General features: G+C 42.5%; 1 protein-coding gene across 1 annotated transcript; it reads left to right on the plus strand.

Annotated features, from left to right (window-relative positions):
* The first annotated feature begins 19,092 nt into the window (after nt 1–19,092).
* LOC113294670 ((S)-coclaurine N-methyltransferase) lies at nt 19,093–21,300 on the plus strand. Its single transcript, XM_026543053.1, has 8 exons — nt 19,093–19,412; nt 19,503–19,611; nt 19,702–19,926; nt 20,018–20,117; nt 20,208–20,318; nt 20,409–20,498; nt 20,614–20,672; nt 20,966–21,300. Exons 1-8 carry the CDS (start codon nt 19,247–19,249, stop codon nt 21,159–21,161), a joined length of 1,056 nt encoding a protein of 351 aa, XP_026398838.1. The 5' UTR covers nt 19,093–19,246; the 3' UTR covers nt 21,162–21,300.
* The last annotated feature ends 1,048 nt before the right edge of the window (nt 21,301–22,348 follow it).

The following is a 22,348-nucleotide window of genomic DNA, read 5'->3' on the forward strand; positions in this document are numbered from 1 at the left end:
CCTCGAAATCCGCTTCAATTCTAAAAGCCTTTGCTTCGGATGTAGTCTTTCTGGTTTCACGGATGGATTCCCACTGTTGCGTCTTTTCAGCTACTTCAATCAAGAAGTCCCAAGACGCGTCAGCAGTTTTATCTACGAATAGACCATTACACATCGACTCAACCGTTGTTCGGGTGGACACATCTAGACCTTCATACAAAATTTGCACAAGTCTCCATTTTTCAAAACCATGATGGGGACATTGGAGCAATAATTCATTGAATCTCTCCAGGTATCTAGCTAAGGTCTCACCCTCTAATTGCACAAAGCTATTCAGACTTTGACGAATTGTCGCAGTCTTGTGGTTCGGGAAAAACTTTTTGAAAAACTCCTTTATGAGGTCATCCCATGTCATGATGGATTGAGGCTGTAAAGCATAGAGCCAGGCCTTTGCCTTATCTTTCAGGGAGAAAGGAAAAAGCCTTAACTTCAGGGTTTCATCGGACATTTGAGTGAAACGCAGAGTTCCACAAATTTCCTCGAATTCTCTCACGTGGTGGTACGGGTTTTCATTCTCAACACCTCTAAAAATAGGAAGCATCTGTATTGTGCTTGATTTCAGCTCATAATGGCCATTAGCCTCGGGTAGCACAATACAAGAAGGTTGACTGGCTCTAGTTGGGTACATATAATCCTTGAGGGTACGGGGTTCTCCCATTGTTTCTGGTTGATCTGGACTGTCTCCCTCAGAACTTAGAATTTCGATAGGTTCGTCTGGGTTAATTCTAACAAGTCTGTTTGTTTGGTCTCTGTAGGTCACAATCATGTCCTAGTAGGTACCTTAACTAACATGTTAGTCAGAGCAATCGGAAACAGTTTTGGCCCACAAGGGTTACGAAGATTTGGTTTTGAATGAGTTTTGGTTTTAATAAGGGATTTTGTTTTTGGTTTAAAATTGGGCTTTGGAAAAGTTTTTGAACTAAACCTAACATAAATTAGCACAACCCATAAAAGAAAATAAAAACAATAATAATAATTACAAGCCCATAAAAGAAAAATAAAAGAAAATAAAAGAAAAAGAAAATAAAAATAAAAATAAAAATAATTATTACAAGCCCAAATTAAAAATAATTTAATTATTACATACCCAAATTGAATATTTAATGGGGCCCAAGTGGGTTACTCATGGTTTAGGCTTACTTGGTTAAGGAGGGAAGCCCAGTTAGGCTTTTGTTCCCTTTAGTTGCACAGCCCAGTTGGGCTTTAGGATCGTCCTTAGCAGCTCTCGCTCAAGCCCAGCAACAGCAGTTGGGTTTAGCAGCCCAGCAGAAGCAACAACAACGAAGCCCACCTCAGTTGGACGAGCCCAGTTTAAAGGGAAGAATACGAAAGGTGGTGTTCCGAGGGCTGAATCTTCAAAAAATCCTTCTTTGAAGAGAAAGGCTTCCGAGGCGTTCATTGGTTCATCCGGTCCCGCCGAGGAGGATGAGGCTGTCCCATTGATACGCATCGTTTCGGTCAGTGGTGTGCCAATGGAAAACACACAGAAGCTTGCAAGTATACAAGGTCAAGTTTATAGAATAGAAGGAAAGCAGGGGAAAGTCCACAGGGAGTGGGAGCATACAAGAAGTTTTCCTAAGCTAGCAAATGATGTAAAACAAGATACAATTTCACAATGTTATAGTGGCAGTGAAACAAAGAAGGCAAATGGCATGAACCAAGGCTGCAAGGTAAAGCAAAGAAAACAGCAAGGTAAAGCAGCTAAGAACCAAGGCTTGGAAGCCAAGGGCGGAGGTGAGTTTGTGCACTAACTTCAGTGCACAAAAGGCTTCAAAATGCAAGAACTAAGCAAAACAGTAAAGGAATGTAACTAAGCAATGAATAAAAGCAGTGAATAACTAAGCAGTGAATAAAGGAATGTAACTGAAGAAAGGAATTGTGGCTAAGCTAAGGCTTGGATTCCACCTGGTGTCCTAATCAAATAGCATATTCCTAGGTTGAGTTGAGTCCTATGCATACAATAGAAAGGAAAGAAAAACAGCTTGCTAACAGAAATACCCCTAGTATTGACTGTCTTTTGACAGCACAATCAATCACAAGCAATCATAGCACTGCTTTCTTCCCAATGCACAAGAAAAACAAGCATATGGCATCCTATCCTAGCAATCTACCATTTGACAGTGCACCAAGGCTTCATCACAGCCTTAGCTTGTTTCTAATTAGCTCATACTACACATGTTAACAGCATCAATATTCATCACATATGATAAATTAAACACAATAATCAACATTCAAGATAAAAATCAAAACATCACAACTTTCACTGTTAACTGCATAGATAAACTGAAATTTGGAATTGCATAAATTTTGTTTCAAGTTTCTACTGGCTAGTCCAGAGAGCATCCCCTCCCTTCTCTCACACAAAACATTACAAATATATACTCCCCCTATCAGAATTAGGGTTCCAACCCCTTTTCCCCAAAAACAGAAAATTAGGTAAAATTGATTTACCTAATGTGTTGAGATACTCACTCCATCTCGTCGACCCACTCTCCAATTACTTCTCCTCGTTCATCTCATGCTCCAATTGTTGCTTTAACATCACTTATATCCCCAATTTCTCACCTAGGGTTTCAGTGAGAAGAAAGATGAGAAATTGGAGAAATCAGTGGTTGATAAAGAGATAGGACGTGATGGTAATGATGGGTTTAGGTGTGGTGGTGGTAGAGTGATTTGGGGAGAAGATGGTGGAGTGATTTGGGGAAGATGGTGGTACTGTTGCAGAGAGGGGGGGGGGGGGGGAAGATGGTGTCGATGGGGTTTGAGGAAGGGTGTGTTTGGCGATGGGTATAGGTATTAGGTACTAGGGTGTTAGGCGGGTTCAGCGAGGTTTGATGATATGCGACAAGGAGCGATGGATGGGAAGATGGTAGGTGGATCCAACGGCGATACGGAGGTAAGCGTGTAACGACCGTCGGATGAAGGGATGTAGCAAAACGGACGACCCAAGATGGAGATGGGCGTTGTGATGTAAAGCGGGGGCTTCGGAGTTTGATGTGCGATGATGGAGCGACCGTAGGATGCTGAAATGCTTCGATCTGACGGCTGAAATCCGAGACGGGCTTGGATATAGAAAATGGGTTTGGGTGAGGGTTTTGGGCCTTGGGTATGCCAAGCCCATATCTTCTTTAAGAACAATTCTTCCTCTTCAAGCCCACTTCTAGCCTTTTGGTCTTGTGCACGACATTCTTCGCGGCTTCCTTGCGTAATTCCTCCCGTCTTTTCACTACTTTTCTTCTCTTTTCCGCTCCGCAAGTCATACAGACTTTATTTATTACCTAAAAATGCAAAATTAAGTAAGAAAAATATTTATTCTTGAAAACAATGAAAATACAGAATATGGGATAAAATGTAGAATTACTGCGCAAAAGATGAGTTAAATGCCAACAAAAAGGGATAAAATTATACAATATTTGGCACTCATCAGTCAGCAAGAAAAAATTAACGTTCAAGCATATTGAACTCGAAATTTTCAAGGAAAAGCATGAGCTTCAAGCCTTCGAGGTTCGTTTCTATGCCCCTGAGGATGATATTACTTATGAGCTTATCTCAAAGTATGAGTTCGATGAATTTCATTTGTTGACTACGGTTGGAGCATTCGAAGCTGGTCTTATGCTGCCGTTGTACAAGTCAGGTGATTCCTTCTACTATGATGTGCTTGCTAGTCGTGAAGGCTCCTCCACCAATACTCACAGCCGTTCTGTATCGCAACTATCGGGGAATTATCTCCGTGCCCTGAGGGAGTGCTATCTGCGGAGTAAGGGGGAGACGACAATGACTTGTTACGTTCCCAATCCCGCGGAGAAGGAATGGTATACTCCTGAGAATTTCAATAACTCCTTCGGTGATTACGTCAATAGTAGGAACCGTAAGCCGTGGAGTGTCAGCCTTCGGAATCTCACTGCTCCTCGGGGCGAAATTCGTCTGTAAATTAGGTCAGCGATGCCAAGCTGAAGTATGTTCCCGGCACGGAGGGGTCGAGTCAGCGGAGACTTTTCCCGGCCCGCGAGAGGATCAAGCGCGACCATGACTACGAGTGGCACGCTACCGTTATCGAAGTTGTTGGTCCATGGGCGTACGGTTGGATCCTTGTTCCACGCGGTTGGCGTCCTATTGAGAGCAGCAAGCCACGTGAATCTCCTCCTGCTCGTTATGGAGATTTCTGTCCCTGGCGTTTAAACTTCGCAGGTATGAATTTTCCTTATGCCCTTGACGTCGTTGAGGGAGACGAGGAGGAAGGTTCTGGTGCTATACTTCCACCGAGGAGTGCCTCGACTGCTCAGGTACGCGGATTCTAGTTGCGTTTCTCCTTCTTTAGAAATTCAATTGTTCGGGAAAAATAATTATTTTTGTGGTGTTGGTTTTTAGATGTCGAAGAAGAAAAAGATTAAGCCGAAGCAGTCTTCTACCATTGTGATGGGTGAGGCTGAGGCCCATGAAGAAGTTACAAGTCCGGTGAACGAAGAGTTTGCTGAGGATGAGGAGATTACAGATGGGGAGGAACGTACTGGTACTTCCCCTATCAATGTCGAAGAAGAGGTCTGCGTGGGTCATGATGGTGGTGAAGGGAGAAACAACGCCGTGGTAGCTGATGACGGTGTTATTGGTGATATTTCTGGTCCTGTTGGGGATGCCGCAGATACTCTCCCCACCCTTTCTCAAGAGTTTTATTTTGATCGGCTGTATTCCACAGGGGAGTTTATGGATGATGCCCTAGATTTTCTTGAGGACTTCTCTCTACTTTCCCCCAATGATGATTGGGATGTCCTCGGGGGTGCTAGTAACGGAGACGCTGCTGTTCAAGATGGTGGCGCGGAGGATCATGGTGCGCATGTGGGTGCCGACATTTGTGCTGAAGGGGCCGTGTCAGAAAAGGAGAAGTCGGTGATTGATTCGCCTGCTGCGGATATTCCTCATTCGCCGACATCTGAGGGTGAGGACGCCATAATGGATTGGCTCAAGGAAAAGAATCTGCTATTTGTCCCTCATCCCGCCCCTGTTGTTCCCGGTGAAAAGGATTCCGATGCGTATACCCGTCGTATGATGGAAATGTCTTCCAAGGCGCGGGTGTCTGAGGCCTGGAGAAGAAATTTGAGCGTTCCCGAAGCTACCCTTGTGTCGGAGCCTCCTACTTCCGTTGCAGATATGATGGCCATAGCCGACGGGTATCAATATGGCTTTCCTCAGCAGCGTGTCTTGGAGGTAAATTTTTGTACATACTTCTACGTGACGATCCAATTCTTCGGTGAAATAATGTTTTTCGTCTTGATGTGTAGATGATGAGGAGTGAGCATTGTAACCACGTGATGTATCAGTTCTTCAAAGCGAAATCTCTGAAGCTCGAGGATAAGCTTCGTCACAGAGAAAAGGAATTATCTGCGGATGAGGTGGAAATAGAAGAGCTGAAGAAAATCCTCAAGGAGAAAGAAAAGCTGGGTGAAGCTTGTTGTTGTTCGCGCTGAGTTAGAGCAAACTCGCGGCCAAGTTTCAGCTTTCACAGGTTTGGTTCTTTTTTCTCTTTTTCCCTCGCAGTGGGTCGTCATTCCTCTATTTCTTAGTTGTTCTGTATGAGTCTCCCCACCCTATCTCCAGTGGGTGGCGTGCCCGAGCTGATATGGCTTCGAAACGAAAGAGCACGGCAAAGATCTCGTATTAAAGATCTTGTTGAGAAAATCAAGAATGAAGCCAAGAAATGGGATGCTCGGGCTGAGGTATGGCGCGCGAGGCATGTTCAGATGGTCGACATGCAAAATCTGTATAACCATGACCGTGCTTTATTTAATGGTACGCTGCTGTGGACACATGATAGTCTGCGGGAATCCCGTGAGCGTACTTCTTTGTTGGAGTCTAGGATACAACTTCTGGAAGAGGAATTACAAAAGGCTCGATCCCTCCCTTTTCCAGGAATGAGGATAGTGTGGGTGTCTTATCAGAGAAAGGGACAATGCCCGTGCCGAAGCCGATGCTCTAAGCAAGGCCCTTGCCGCGTCCCGCGTTGAAGTAGCTCGTCAGGCTGAGTCTGAGAGAAATCTTGAAGTGTGTATGTACAGATTGAGCAAGGAGGTATCAGAGATAAACAAAGAAGTCGACCACCTTCGTCACATGGATTCGATGAAGCAGGTAGAATTAGATGCCAGTCAATTTACTCTCACCAACCTTCAACTAGATTATAAGAAATTATCCGCGGAATATGACCATCTTGATGAAGCGCGAGATGCGGTTGTTAATGAGTATGAAGAAGCTTCGGCTTGTGTCGAAGGTATAACCCTATTCCATCGAGTGTGATTGTGTCTTTTCTGTGCTAACTCCCTGGTGTTGTCTTTTTCAGAACTCGAGGGACAAATTCGCGTTACAAATGAAAAACTTGAAAAGGCTCAATCTTCCTTAGCGCAGCAGGAAGAACAGACTAAGCATTTTAAGAGTTTGGCGGCATCCCGCGAAGAGGCCGTCGGTGCTGCTTCTAAAGAAGTGAATCGTCTGTCTTCATTGTTATCCCAAGCCCAACAGCGGACAACAGTTATTAAGCACAAGGCTCGGTGTCAATTGGCTGAGGAGACGAACAAGATGCTAGAGAAGATAGAACTTGGCCTAAAGAACGAGCATGGTCTTGTGAAGAACTATCCGCGTCGTCCAGTTCCTGCTGCCTTGCCTGGATCCTCGAGACCCTCATCTGATGGGAGCGTCCCTTCAAGTCTTCGGAACAATCCTGCTGATGGGGCGACATCATCTAGGTAGAGACCGCAACATTTTGTAGAGACCGCAACATTTTTATCATGTAAAAAGAATATTTTTTGCTAGTATCATGTAAAAGGAATATTTTTTGATGTGTACTCTTCCTTGAATTGGCCTTCCACTTTTTGTAATCGTCCTTTATGAAATGGATCCTTTTCTTGATATACTTGCAATGTTGGTTTGTTTTTATTTTAAGCATTGTGATGAAAGACTCTAAAATAAAAAAGGATTTTAAGTGTTTGGGTGCGATCCCGAAGGGAGGTACCTTCGTGATATGGGGTTAAAAAATTTACATACACCCATTCCGTCGACCCGTTGCCTTAAGAGTGGTTGGGTATCTCTTTCTGCTGGGTGCCTTCCCCCTGGTCTTACACTTATGGACACTGACGGGGGAGCCGTGAGAGATTGTAGATTAACTACTTTCCCCAATATTGTCGATAGGTTTAGTTTATATATAGAAAGCTTGTTTGATTGATAGGTTGAGGCCTGCAATTCCTCGTCTAGAGATAGAAACATGTAGAGTGGTCACGCTCCCTTCTTCTTCTGGTACCCTTCACGCAGTTGCAAGGCTGCGTTGCCTCTATGGGAAGTATGGTTTGAGCCACTTAGCATTCCAAGGATGTCGGAGGACTTCGCCTTTCAGATTACGAAGGTAGTAGGAACCGCTTCCCGCAATATCGTGTATTATAAAAGGTCCTCCCCATGTAGGTGATAACTTTCCCCATCTCTTTTCTCGTTGATACTGTGGGATTGTTCTCACCACATAATGCCCCTCTACAAAATTCCGAAGCTTTACCTTTTTGTTGTATTCTCTTGCAAGTCTTCGTTGGTAATTTTCCATCTTCTGCAATGCTGCTTCCCTTCTTTCTTCTAGGTCGTCCAATCTCTCTAACATCATGTCTGTTGTGATATTTTTCTCCCACGCTTCGGTCTTTGTGGTTGGCATGAGTATCTCTGTAGGGATGACTGCTTCAGCTCCATAAGTGAGAAGAAACGGGGATTCCCCAGTGGCGGATCTTCGCGTTGTCATGTATGCCCATAACACATTGTGCAGCTGTTCACACCATCTCCCTTTATGATCGTCTAATTGTTTTTTGAGTATAAGGGCGAGGATCTTGTTGGTAGCTTCCGCTTGCCCGTTGCTTTGAGGGTATATGGGGGTGGACTTGTTCTTTCTTATCTTGAAAGTATCGAAGAGCATGTCTATATTTTTCCCCTGTAATTGTTTACCATTATCAGACACAATTTCAGCGGGTATACTGAATCTGCAAATGATGTTCTGGAATATGAAAGTAAACACATCCACGTCTCTGATCCTGTCCAAGGCCTTAGCCTCCACCCATTTACTGAAGTAGTCCGTGGCTACTATCAAAAATCGTCTTTTCCCTGATCCTTCGATGAAAGGCCCGACGATGTCTACGCCCCATTTTGCAAATGGCCACGGGCTATCGACGGAGTTTAACATTGTTGCCGGCGCGTGGATCTTTTTGGCGAAGCGCTGACATTCTTCACACCCTCGGGACATCCTCGCGGCATCCTGTATCATTGTCGGCCAGTAATATCCTTGCGTTTTTGCTTTGTCAGCTAGTGATCTCATGCCGCTATGATTCCCCGCGTCACCATAATGGATATCGTTTAGAATTCGATGCCCCTCTTTCCGAGACAGGCAACGTAGTAATGGTCCGAGGAAGGATTTCTTGTACAGAACCCCATCCCGAAGATCATATCTTCCTACTTTGGAGAGTATCTTCCTAGCTTGCTTCTGATCCGCAGGTAAGCTTCCCTTTTCGAGAAAGGCATGGATCATCACTCTCCAGTCATCTTCGTTGCTGAAGTCTTCATCTTGATTTGCTCTTTACATGATATCTTCTTCGTCAAAGTCGTTATGGATGTCTTCTCCTACCTGGTCTTCGATATTTTCTTCCGCTGTATCTTGATTGGTAGCGAAGGAGAATTGATATGCAATCGAAGGCTCGTATACCCTTGCTATTTTAATAGCTTCGACGTTTTTATCCCTCAGCATGGATGATATATATGCTAGGGCATCCGCGTGCCTGAGGTCCCTTCTGCATAAGTGCCGGAACTTAATGTTCGGGATTTGTGATGCCAATGTTGGACCAAGGCCATGTAAGCTGAGAGGGTGTCATCGTACACATTATACTCGAGCCCTATTTGCCGTATGACAAGCTGCGAATCACTTGTCAGCCTTACATCGGTTACCCCCATCTCTATTATTATACGGAGGGCATGTACGACAGCTTCGTATTCAACGATGTTGTTGGTATGCTCTTTGAATTCTAACCTAAGTGCCTGTATAATCCTTTCTCCGGTTGGGGTGATGATGACAATGCCTATTCCTGCTCCTTCCTTATTTTTGGATCCGTCGACGAAGACTTCCCATTGTCTTTGACTCGGGTTCGAGGATATCCATTGGATCCTTGTTTTCTTCCTCGGCTTCTGGTATTCCCTTAATCTCTTCGTCGTTGTCAAGGGGGAGGTCTGCTAAGAAATCCGCCAGAACTTGGGACTTCCGAGAATGTTGAATTTCATGAATGATGTTGAATTGGTCCAGATGGGTGTTCCATTTGGCTATTCTGCCCACTTTTCCCGTGCTTTTGAGGACTGCTTCCAATGGTGCTTTGCATGGGACCCTGACGAGAGGTGAGTTAGGAAGTAGGTTCTCAGCTTTTGAGTAGCCCATACCAATGCGAGGATGAGCTGTTCGATCTTGGTATAGTTCCTTTCCGCAGAATTGAGGGTCTTGCTGACGTAATAGATAGGTTGTTCTATCTTGTATTGGTTTTGACCAACACTGCGCTGACTGCGTCTTCTGTTGCTGCTATGTACAATGCCAAAACCTCATCAGGATCTGGCTTCTGCAGGATCGGGATTGAGGCTAGGTGTTCTTTGATTTTTTGGAATGCTTCCTCGCATTCAACGGTCCATTCGAACCTGCTCCCTTTTTTGAGAATATTGAAGAAATGTTTGCATTTGTCCGAGGATCGGGCAATAAATCTGCCCAAAGCTGCTATGGATCCATTGAGTTTCTGTACTTCCTTTAAATTCTTCGGGGACGCATTCTACTATGGCCTGAATCTTTGCTGGGTCTACCTCGATGCCCCTTTTTGTTACCAGATACCCGAGGAATTTCCCCGAGGTGACACCGAAAGTACATTTCTCCGGATTCACTTTCATGTGATGTTTTCTCATTGCTTCGAAGATATTTCTCAGATCCTGGTGGTGATCTTTGCGCAGCTTACTTTTGACGAGCATGTCGTCAACGTAGACTTCTAAGGTTCCTCCAATCCATGGCTTGAAGATAGCATCGACCATTCTTTGGTATGTTGCCCCTGCGTTTCGAAGTCCGAAGGGCATTCTAGTGTAGCAATAAAGGCCATGGGGGTGTAGAACGTTGTGTGTGGCTGATCTTCTTCTGCCAGGGCTACTTGGTTGTAGCCAGAATGTCCATCCATGAATGACAGTTCTTCATATCCTTCTACTGCTTCTACCAGCTGATCTATGCTTGGCAGGGGATAGCTGTCCTTTGGACATGCCTTGTTGAGATTAGTAAAGTCGATGCATATTCTAACCCCTCCATTTTTCTTAGGAACAATGACCATGTTGGAGATCCAGGTAGGGTACTTGACTTCCTTGATAAATCCTGCGTCTAGTAGTTTCCGAAGTTCTTTTACTCTCTGCTCGTGATACTCTGGAGCTACTTTTCGTATTTTCTGCCTGAACGGGGGCGGTGCCCGGTTTGATGCGTAGCTCGTGTTGGATTACTTTCGGGTCAATCCCCGGCATATCTCCTAGCTTCCAGGCGAACACATCCGCGTATTCCTTAAGTAATTTGGTTAAAGAATCTTCTCTTCCTTCGTCCATTATGGTCCCTATTTTGATCATCTTCGGGCTTTCTTCCGTTCCTATGTTGATTTCTTTTACGGGCTCCACTGGTGTGAACACAGGCTTCGGATTTCCGAGGACTGGGACGTTCTTTAATTGCTATTTAGCGTGTTTTGTCCTTCGCTGGTTGTTGAAGTACTTGTCTCTGTGCTTAGGACATTATCATCTTTCGTCAAGCCCTTCCCTGTAGTTTCCTTGAGGAACAGGTCTATGGCCTTCTCTTTCGCGGTTTCTTTATTTTTTACTCTTCGGATTTTTCGCTGCTCTTCTTGCTCGTTGTTGATATGATCCTGAGTGGCCTGGCACTCTCTCGTAGTGACCCGATCTCCCTTGATTTCCATTACTCCCTCAGGTGTTGGGAATCTGAGATATTGGTGGTACGTTGCCGCAACTCCTTTGAGTTTATGTATCCATTTTCATCCAATAATGGCGTTGTAGGGGGATGGGGTGTCCACCACACTGAATCGAGTTTCTAATTTCATGGGCCCTGCGTTAACCTGCAACACGAAGTCTCCCAAGGGCTTCGTGGGTGCTCCATTGAATCCGTAGATGGTGTAATAAGAGGTCATTAACTGTTCATCATGGAGCTTCATCCGTTTGAATGCATCGTAAAATAGGACGTTTACGGAGCTTCCCCCGTCTATGAGGATCTTTTTGAGGTTACATCAGCTACTAGGTGTGTTAGGACCAAGGGATCGTTCTTCCATATCTTCTTCGATATCTTCGGCATCGAAGATGATAGGAGATTCCATCCACTCTTCGTGCTCGTCCACCTCTATCCCATCGACCTTATACAATTCGCAGCGGTCTTCGAATTGCTTCCGTAACCTCTTTCCTATCTGCGCTGTAAGTGAGGGCCCTGTGGCTTCGGAACACGAGATGGTGTTGATTGTGCGGTTTCCTTCCGGAAGTTGGACTGGTTTGGTTCGTTTGGATCTATCCTCGGTAATAGCCTTTCGTACGTAATGTTTGAGCTCTCCCGCATCAATTAATTTTTGGATCATTATTTTAAGGTTCTTGCATTTTTCGGTCTAGTGTCCGTTGAAACAATGATATTCACAGTAATCTTTAGACTTCTCGGATCTCGGGGGATGCTTTCCCTTAGACCATGGCCACTCCAAGTTTTCCCTCCCTTTGATCTCTCGTAGGATACGAGCATAGCTAGCGTTGAGTTTCTTGTAAACTTGATCTTCGAATTTTCAGTCACCTGTTCTTCGTTCATCCCTTCGTTCCTTCCTATCTTCGTGAGGTCTCTCCATGGTAGGCATTGAAAGGATGTAAGAAATAAGAGTAAAAGAAAGCCTACAGTGATACCTGCAAGTGCACAGGGTCAAATTGTAGTAATGTGTGCAAGACAGGGTCATTCCACAAGGACTTGGGGTGTATTGAAGCATTCCTAAGCTAGTTATGGGTGCAAAGCACTATGGCAGTGAGCAAGGCAAAGCAATAAGGCAGATGAAAAGATGGGAAAACAGTTAACAAAGCAAAGCAAATGACATGACATTTAAGAACCAAGGCTGTAAGCCAAGGGCAGGGAAGAGTTTGTGCACTGATTTCCACCTTGTGTCCTAATCAAGCAATGCAATTCTAGGTTGAGTTGAAGACCTTGAGCATATATTAGAATGGGAGGAAAATCAGCTTGCTCACTGATATGCCCCTAGTATTGACTGTCTTTTGACAGCACAGTCAATCACAGGCATACCAGAGCACTGATTTCTTCCCATTGCTCAAGCAAAACAAGCATCAAGATAACTATCCTAGCAATACATCATTCAACAGTGCACTAGGCTTCATCTGAGCCTTAACTGAAGAACTAGAACATGTTTAACACATTAAATAACTGGAATTGAAACATTGAACATAAACAGAGCATTGAACTACAACCCTTGAGACACTGGCTATTCCAGTGCTCTTGGGTGACACACTGGCTAGTCCAGGTATGGTTACAACACACACCATATCATCCTATTTATACCCAATTTACACAATCCTAGTTCATACACACAATTCCCAAAAATCCCCAAATTTAACAGTGAATTAGGGCTATGAAATTTACCTACTTTGATGGGTCAAATCTTACCCACAATGTCGACCCAATCTTCCTCTGACTTCACTGCTTCATTCCCACGCCTCAATTTCTTCTTTAGCTTCACCTAATTCATCAATCTCTAACCTAGGGTTTCAGGGATAGGGAATGTGCGAGATTGATGAAGTAGGAGGCTAGAAAGATGGGGAAAATGATGGGTTTTGCTTTTATGGAAAAGGTAGAGTGGTTTGGTGGTGTTTGGTGGCGTCAGGGAGTGGTGGCGATGATGGAGAAGGTGGTGACAGTGGAGTAGTGGTTCTGCAGAGGTGAGGTGGGGGAAGATGGGTTCGATGGGAAAGAAGGAAGGGTGCGTTTGGTTTGGTAGGGGAAGGTGTTAGGTGCTCGTGTGTTTGGCGAGTTTAGCAATTGTTGATGAACAGCGAGGATGCGACGTTGGATGCGAAGATGATGGATCGATCTAACGGCGAGACAGAAGGAAGAGAGGAGCGACCGTTGGATGCGGAAGTACAACGAAACTGACGGCTCAAGATGGAGTTAGGTGCTATAGTGTTTGACAGGAGCTTCAGACTTCGATGCACGACGATGAAGCGACCGTAAGATGCATCTGTGGATCCAATCTGACGGCTACGAGCTTAGGCAGGCTTTGGGCTTGGTCTTGGGCTTAGGTTAGAGTTTGGGCTTAGACAATTCTGAGTCCACTTCTTCTTTAAGAACAAATTCTTCCTTCCAAGCCCACTTCTAGTTGGTCCGGCTCTTGCAAACATCATTCTTCGCTGCCTTTCTGCGGGAGTCTTTGTCGTTTCTTTGCTCTTTTCACTCTGTGAGTTAACCAGGCTTTATTTAGTACCTAAAAATGCAAAATTAATTAATAAAAATATTTATTCTTGAAAACAAAGAAAATACAGAATATGGGATAAAATGTAGAATTAATGCACAAAAGATGAGTTAAATGCCAAGAAAAATATATAAAAATATGCACTTTTTAGCACTCATCAAATACCCCCAAACCTGAATTTTACTTGTCCTCAAGTAAAACAAAACTAAGGAAATCCTAACTATACCACTGTCGCTGGTCTCTCGAATGCATTTAGCGTATGCACTAAGCCTTTTAAACCACTAAGTGTCCCTAGTGGACGAGTGAAGTCTCGTGAAGGTTTGCTTAGAACGTACCTACAAAGTTCTATGCCAAAATATAAGCTCAGATTCCATCAAATGTGACATGTGCAAGTCAGTTTAAGCTCACAGCAAAATGGAGATGTCAATCTAGCTATCAAAGGAACAATCCTAGCACTGATAACAAATAAAGACATGTGATAAGAGTGTAAAGTGTATCTACACATGTGTAAAGAAATATCTGAAGTTATGACTACTAATCACCAAGAGATAGTTTTTAGGCTAAGAACCGAATTCTAAGCCAAGCTAGCTGTCCGGCTTTACGAGAATTGTGAATGTTCACCCAATGAGTTGGTGATATTTCAGTTTACCCGCGTTATACATCGATGGCTGCACCCTCCTTGCTTATTACAAGACTATTTACAACAAAAAGATGACTCTTTACATGACTCTTATTTACATTGATTACTCTCTTTTATTTTTGGAACAAGAGAGAACTATTGTCTTTAACATGACAAAACATGGAATAAATAAATAAATACTTGATTGATTTGATTTCTTTTTTTTTTTTTTGAAGCCCAAATTTTAGTTTAAAAGAAACTACAAGCCTAACAAACAACTAAATTACAAGCCCAAAATAAAGAAAGAAATAAAAATAAAACTAATTATTACAAACCCACAAAAAAAAAAAAAAGAAAAAGAAAATAAAACTAAAATTATTACAATCCCAAACAAAGAAAGAAATAAAATTAAAATTAAAATAATTATTACATGCCCACAGATTAAAAATGGAAGCCCACAGGTTAAAAACGGAAGCCCACAGGTTGGGTTCTCTTAATGGGTTTAGGCTTACCTTTGAAGCACAGCCCAGCTGTTCAGCTTGGTTGCAAAAGCCCAGTTGGGCTTTGGATCTTTTCCTTGGTGGCGTCCCAGCGGAGGAAAAACAGGTTTAGAACAGCAGACCCAACAACAAAAGAATGAAGCAGATGCAGATGCAAGTGCTATGCAGTGAAATGCAAAAATAGCTAATAAAACTACAAAAAAAAAAAACCCGAGTCCCCGGCAGCGGCGCCAAAAACTTGGTAGGCATTGAAAGGATGTATGAAATAAGAGTAAAAGAAAGCCTACAGTGATACCTGCAAAGTGCACAGGGTCAAATTGTAGTAATGTGTGCAAGACAGGGTCATTCCACAGGGACTTGGGGTGTATTGAAGCATTCCTAAGCTAGTTATGGGTGCAAAGCACTATGGCAGTGAGCAAGGCAAAGCAATAAGGCAGATGCAAAGATGGGAAAACAGTTAACAAAGCAAAGCAAATGACATGACATTTAAGAACCAAGGCTGTAAGCCAAGGGCAGGGAAGAGTTTGTGCACTGATTTCCACCTTGTGTCCTAATCAAGCAATGCAATTCTAGGTTGAGTTGAAGACCTTGAACATATATTAGAATGGGAGGAAAATCAGCTTGCTCACTGATATGCCCCTAGTATTGACTGTGTTTTGACAGCACAGTCAATCACAGGCATACCAGAGCACTGATTTCTTCCCATTGCTCAAGCAAAACAGGCATCAAGATAACTAGCCTAGCAATACATCATTCAACAGTGCACTAGGCTTCATCTGAGCCTTAACTGAAGAACTAGAACATGTTTAACACATTAAATAACTGGAATTGAAACATTGAACATAAACAGAGCATTGAACTACAACCCTTGAGACACTGGCTATTCCAGTGCTCTTGGGTGACACACTGGCTAGTCCAGGTATGGTTACAACACACACCATATTATCATATTTATACCCAATTTACACAATTCTAGTTCATACACACAATTCCCAAAAATCCCCAAATTTAACAGTGAATTAGGGCTATGAAATTTACCTACTTTGATGGGTCAAATCTTACCCACAATGTCGACCCAATCTTCCTCTGACTTCACTGCTTCATTCCCACGCCTCAATTTCTTCTTTAGCTTCACCTAATTCATCAATCTCTAACCTAGGGTTTCAGGGATAGGGAAGGTGCGAGATTGATGAAGTAGGAGGCTAGAAAGATGGGGAAAATGATGGGTTTTGCTTTTATGGAAAAGGTAGAGTGGTTTGGTGGTGTTTGGTGGCGTCAGGGAGTGGTGGCGATGATGGAGAAGGTGGTGACAGTGGAGTAGTGGTTCTGCAGAGGTGAGGTGGGGGAAGATGGGTTCGATGGGAAAGAAGGAAGGGTGCGTTTGGTTTGGTAGGGGAAGGTGTTAGGTGCTCGTGTGTTTGGCGAGTTTAGCAATTGTTGATGAACAGCGAGGATGCGACGTTGGATGCGAAGATGATGGATCGATCTAACGGCGAGACAGAAGGAAGCGAGGAGCGACCGTTGGATGCGGAAGTACAACGAAACTGACGGCTCAAGATGGAGTTAGGTGCTGTAGTGCTTGACAGGAGCTTCAGACTTCGATGCACGACGATGAAGCGACCGTAGGATGCATCTGTGGATCCAATCTGACGGCTACGAGCTTAGGCAGGCTTTGGGATTGGTCTTGGGCTTAGGTTAGAGTTTGGGCTTAGACAATTCTGAGCCCACTTCTTCTTTAAGAACAAATTCTTCCTTCCAAGCTCACTTCTAGTTGGTCTGGCTCTTGCAAACATCATTCTTCGCTGCCTTTCTGCGGGAGTCTTTGTCGTTTCTTTGCTCTTTTCACTCCGTGAGTTAACCAGGCTTTATTTAGTACCTAAAAATGCAAAATTAATTAATAAAAATATTTATTCTTGAAAACAAAGAAAATACAGAATATGGGATAAAATGTAGAATTAATGCACAAAAGATGAGTTAAATGCCAAGAAAAATATATAGAAATATGCACTTTTTAGCACTCATCACTCCACTGAGCAACTCCTTTTGGCCCCATTAGTTTTTTCTGCTGAATTGGTGCGGTGAGATCTCTGCGGATATGCCCTCGTGTTTTCCCGTTGAATTTCTTCAAGTCGAGCGTGCTTTTAAATAATTATTCGAAGATCTCCCTCTGTCTTAGGCACGCTTCCATGAATCTCAAAAAATAGGGGACTCATTCGGTCTAATCCCCATTTGTAGCAATTGATGCTTACCACTGGGTCCACGCTCCCTATGGCTTGGCAGATCTTGTGCCATCTGTTAGTGTATTCCCTCGTGGTTTCCTTGTAGCCAATCGCTAGTGAAAAGAGCTTATCCATTCCGGTGTTTACAGTCTTGTTGTACATATATGTTCTTAAGAATTTCTCTGCGAGTTGGTCGTATGAGTGGATGGAGTCTGGTGGCAGATTATCAAACCATGATAATGCCGATCCCTTCAGGCTTAACGGGAAGTATCTGCAGAGTACGGCGTCGTTCTGACCCCATCTAGCTAAGACACGGTTGTAATACCGAATATGTGCAGCAGGGTCGCTGGATCCATCATAGCATTCGAACGTTGGGACATGGCATTTCAGCGGAATAGGGGTGTTGGCCAAGCGATGAGTTAAGGGCGTAGAGTTAGCTTCTCTCATGACCTCTTCTAACCTCCCCCCGCCTTGTCTACTTTTTAATTGCCTGATCTCGGCCATCATCTCATCTCGTAGCTCTTCCATCGCGCGGTGGTGCCCTATGTTCTTCTGCTCGTTATAGTCTGATTCTCCGTCGTCATAATCCGGGTCGGATACACTACTTCCCCTAGTCGCGTCTCCATTATCACGCTATAATCCCTGTTTCTAGCGCCAAATTGTGAACACTCAAATCACGAAGGCATCCGAATGCTCACAACCAATCATCGTAATCTAGAGTGATTTGTGATGATGATATCTTAGTGTTGATTCCTTGGCTCAAAACCTTTGGGTTTATCACAGCCTCATCTAACAACTCCATGCGGGGCGTTTGCGCACGGGATATAGGTAAAAACAAAGAAAACAATACATACAAGTAAAGATCCATGGGGTTAGGAAAATATAAAGTGCTGAAATATAAACAAGACCGAGGTTTACGTGGTTCAGCACTAAGGCCTACGTCCACGGGGTTTGTTGTTTCACTATGTTCTTCACGGTTACAAGAGTAGTCGAATGACTTTTGGGCTTACATGTATTTTCTCTTCTAAAGGATTAACTTACACTCGAAATCTCTCTCTCCTTCCCTTCCTGATTTTTCCGATCCCCTTTCCTCTTGGTGGGGAGGGGGTATTTATAGGGTTAGCGTGTGGGACCCCTCTCTGAAGGCCGTTGGAACCTTATCTTCTAGTGTCTTGTGTCCATTATGCAGAGGTCTGCGTTTGCCACTTGATCACGCAGATACATCCTCGCTCGTCCCACGGGTTGATCCACACGTATACTGCTCAGAGTGTTTAATGAGGGTAGTTGAGATGCCTGCTTGTGTCAGACAAGTGTCTTCTGCTCCTGTCACGTCCATGTCAGCTAACTTTCTCTCCACCGTTGATCTTAGCTTCTTTTGGGGATGAGATAAAGTAACTCCTTGAGGTTTATTTGGTGTTCCGTAGTGTATCGTATTTTGATGTCTTGGCCTGCATGCTTTCCACGTATCTTTCTATATACACGTGTCTGATGGTGAGATATATGTATACACAGTTAAATTTCCAGTTCCCATCTGCTGTGACCATGTCAGCTAACTTCGAGTTCTTATTAGAGGCCAACTTGTACAGCGAATGTAATATGGAGGCAAGAGAAGCATCACCCTTCCGGACATCATTCCAAAAAGAAATTGCTTTACCTGAGTGAATAGTCAAAAAAGAATAGTACTCACCAGCTGCGCCGTGTTAGCTATTGTTTTCCAACATGAAACGTCATGCGAAGTTTTCACTTTATTGGGAATCCAGCAGGAGAAGTTATCTCCATCTTTATCCACTATAATTTGGTACCACAGCCTAGTTTTTTCTTGACCAAATCTTCAGCACCATTTCGCCAACAGGTATTGATTCATCTACTTCAGATTACAAACTCCCAGTCCCCCTCTTTCCTTGCCAGCACATACTAAATCCCAATTTACCACGTGAGAGAACTATAAAGGTCCACACCGTATGTCAAAGAACTGTCCTCAAAACATATACGCAAAAATCATCTTGGCAAATCCTTTGCGTGAGCGCAGCAGAGTCACGAGAAGCACGTGGTCAAGCCAAGCAAAGCATGTCGAAGCAATTTCCCTACAGCGCGTGCAGGTCCGCCAATATTGAACTCTACATCCCCGACCCCATGCATTTGAATAATGGAACTGGCTTTGTCATATAGCTCACTTTTTCTTTATCAGATTATAAAAACGACGTCAATTTCAAATTATAAAAACCACATCATTGATAGTAGTATTCACCACCACCACCGCCACCACCACCACCACCACCTCTGACTCTCTGTCTGAACTTCACTGGAAGATCAATAGACTTTGTGTGTGTTTTTCTTTGCAAGTTGAAGAAGATGCAGCTAAAGGAAAAGGAAGAGCTGTTGAGAAACATGGAGCTTGGGTTGATACCGGACCAAGAGATTAGACAACGGATTAGAATCGAATTAGAAAAGCGTCTCCAATGGGGTTACAAAGAAACCCATGAAGAACAGCTTTCTCAGCTTCTTGACTTGGTTCACTGTAAGTGTTGCCATCTCTTGTTCTCACACTCTTGTTACACTTGTTTGTTCGTTAAGTATTGAGATTCATCATCAATTTGAATATATGCAGCTCTGAAAGGTATGAAAATGGCAACTGAGATGGAGAATTTGGATTTAAAACTATACGAAGCACCTATGGAATTCTTAAAGATCCAACATGGAAGCAACATGAAACAAAGGTATTTGGCTTTTGAAGTTTTGTTCATTGCTAGAACCAATTTTTGTCTAGTTTGTGGATGGAATTTTGATCTGAATGTTTGCATATAAAGTGCGGGTTACTACACTGATGAATCAACAACGTTGGACGAAGCTGAGATAGCGATGCTGGATTTGTATATGGAGAGGGCACAGATCAAAGATGGTCAGAGTGTACTTGATTTAGGGTGTGGATTGGGTGCTGTAGCTCTTTTCGGGGCAAACAAATTTAAGAAATGTCAATTTACTGGAGTTACAAGTTCTGTGGAACAAAAAGATTACATTGAAGGAAAATGCAAGTAAGTGTATCAGCTTGACTTAAATTTTTTGACTTTCACTTTGTATGATCAGATGATGTGACAGATGATATGTCTATTTCTACTCAATTAGGGAGCTTAAGTTGACCAACGTCAAGGTTTTATTAGCTGATATAACAACTTACGAAACCGAAGAAAGATTTGATCGGATTTTCGCTGTTGAATTGATTGAGGTATGACATGATTGTATCCATGAATTTTGATTAAGTCAAGATCATCTGATGAAATGCACAAATATAATGTTACATTTTTCGTCCATGTAGCATATGAAGAACTATCAATTGCTTCTTAAGAAAATATCAGAGTGGATGAAAGATGATGGACTTCTTTTCGTTGAACATGTTTGCCATAAGACTCTAGCTTACCATTATGAGGTATATATTGGTCCATAGTCTCTCATTTCTATTAAATTTTTCAAGTTAACGTATTTGACAGGATACTGATTTTGTTGTCAATTATTATAGCCCGTTGATGCAGAAGATTGGTACACTAATTACATATTCCCTGCTGGAACTCTGACTCTATCATCTGCTTCAATGCTTCTTTACTTTCAAGTAAGTTCATTCAAAAAATTTAGGCTCAATTTTTATTTTCTATATCGTTTTGCTTATATAATGTGCTTCTATTCATAACTCTCGCCTGATTCTCGAAACTGTAATGGCATGGCAGGATGATGTTTCAGTTGTGAATCAATGGACTCTGAGTGGAAAGCATTACTCTAGATCCCAGTAAGTGTTATAATTATTCTGATCACAAAATATAATCATATGAACGGAATTAGATATGGGCAAGTGGATACAATTGTCTTTATTTACTAATTGGTTTTCTAAACTTATTTATACATATTTCCACACACTCTATATTTATTTTTAATCTTGGCTGTGCCACTATTGTTACACCATCTATATTCCAGTTGTGCATAAAGTCTCTAACTTAACAAAGTAAAATTGAATCAGAACAGATATTTTCCACTTTTATTTAATGGGTTTATTTTTTTCATTTTATTTTTTTGGATTTGCAGTGAAGAATGGTTGAAAAACATGGATAAAAACATTGTTGAATTCAAAGAAATAATGAGGTCCATAACTAAAACTGAGAAAGAAGCAATCAAATTGCTCAATTTTTGGAGGATTTTTTGCATGTGTGGAGCAGAGTTGTTTGGGTATAAGAATGGTGAAGAATGGATGCTCACCCATCTTCTCTTCAAGAAAAAATGAGAAAATTTATTTTATGCTTTCGTTTTGTGTGTTGTTTACCATCGTAATTATACCATATCATTGTAACAAAAACTGCTTAGAATGATTGGTTGAAGCTTTTATTTAATGTTATTATAAATATTTCACCATTATGGTTCCATTACCGTGCGTGCAGCTTTTGATACATATTTCTCAAAACTAAGCCGAGAGACGAATCGAAACGTCACGTGAATACTCGTCAGCAGGTGCACAAAATTATGGGCACCAAAATCAAACTTTTTCTGCTGATCTGATTGTTTTTTCCTAATGGATAGTGGCAACTTGTGTTAGTGCCTTAGCGGTCCTTCTTCCCTAATCCCAAACGTAAACCCAAGCCCTAGCCCAAGCACAGTTTTATTAGTTGCCAGTCCGTTGGAACCGACAAGTTAAAATTTTGTTGGTACTTGATACCTCGGAATGGAGCATAGTTCTTCCTCACAATTAAAATTCCCCTTTCGAGATTGTTTATTCCGAGACGAAACAAATTTCGAAAGGGAAGCTATCGGTCCCACCACTACATGAACATGGCTAGTACATATACCGTGATGACGAAGGGAATTGCTTACCTTTTGGAGAATATCAAAATGAAAGTAGGAACATGTATAATTTGTGCGCGCCCTTTTGCATATGAAAAATGTTTAAAATGATTGGTTATATGCCGTAAACAACACTTATCCAAAATACCAATATCAATACTAAATAATACTTCTTCCACCTTAGGTAAAATTAAAATAAAGATAAGAATGAAGACTCATTTTTGTTAGACGAAAGCAATGCAGTCAATATCGGATTTCGGTGAATGTCGATCGGGGCCGAAATATGATATTTCGATGAAATATTGAAAAATATCAGTGAAATATTGACAACACCGCCATCTCGAATAACACCGAAAGAAGTGTGTTTTTATTTGATGGTTTTTTTTTTCTTAAAAAGCATGATTTATTTAAAACAAGCCGCGAAGCAATTACACGTGGATATATCATCATACATGATCAGGTTTATTGGTTACTTTGTTACTAGATATGGTGGATAATGTACCCATTTACTTCATTTGACCTACTGCTTCTTACAATGCCTGACATGTTCTTGATAAGTTTCGAAGCCAATGAGTTTGCTCTCCGAATGAGACTTAATTCGGTCTTTAATTCTTAATAGGGGAATAGATCAAA

The sequence above is a fragment of the Papaver somniferum genome, chromosome 7 (assembly GCF_003573695.1).
Source record: "Papaver somniferum cultivar HN1 chromosome 7, ASM357369v1, whole genome shotgun sequence".
NCBI classification, from domain to species: Eukaryota; Viridiplantae; Streptophyta; class Magnoliopsida; order Ranunculales; family Papaveraceae; genus Papaver; species Papaver somniferum.

Coding starts and splice junctions, on each gene's coding strand:
- LOC113294670 (XM_026543053.1), top strand. CDS start 19,247: ATGCAGCTAAAGGAAAAGGAAGAGCTGTTGAGAAACATGGAGCTTGGG. Junction 20,118..20,207: donor TCGCTGTTGAATTGATTGAG/GTATGACATGAT, acceptor TCGTCCATGTAG/CATATGAAGAACTATCAATT. Junction 20,319..20,408: donor CTCTAGCTTACCATTATGAG/GTATATATTGGT, acceptor CAATTATTATAG/CCCGTTGATGCAGAAGATTG.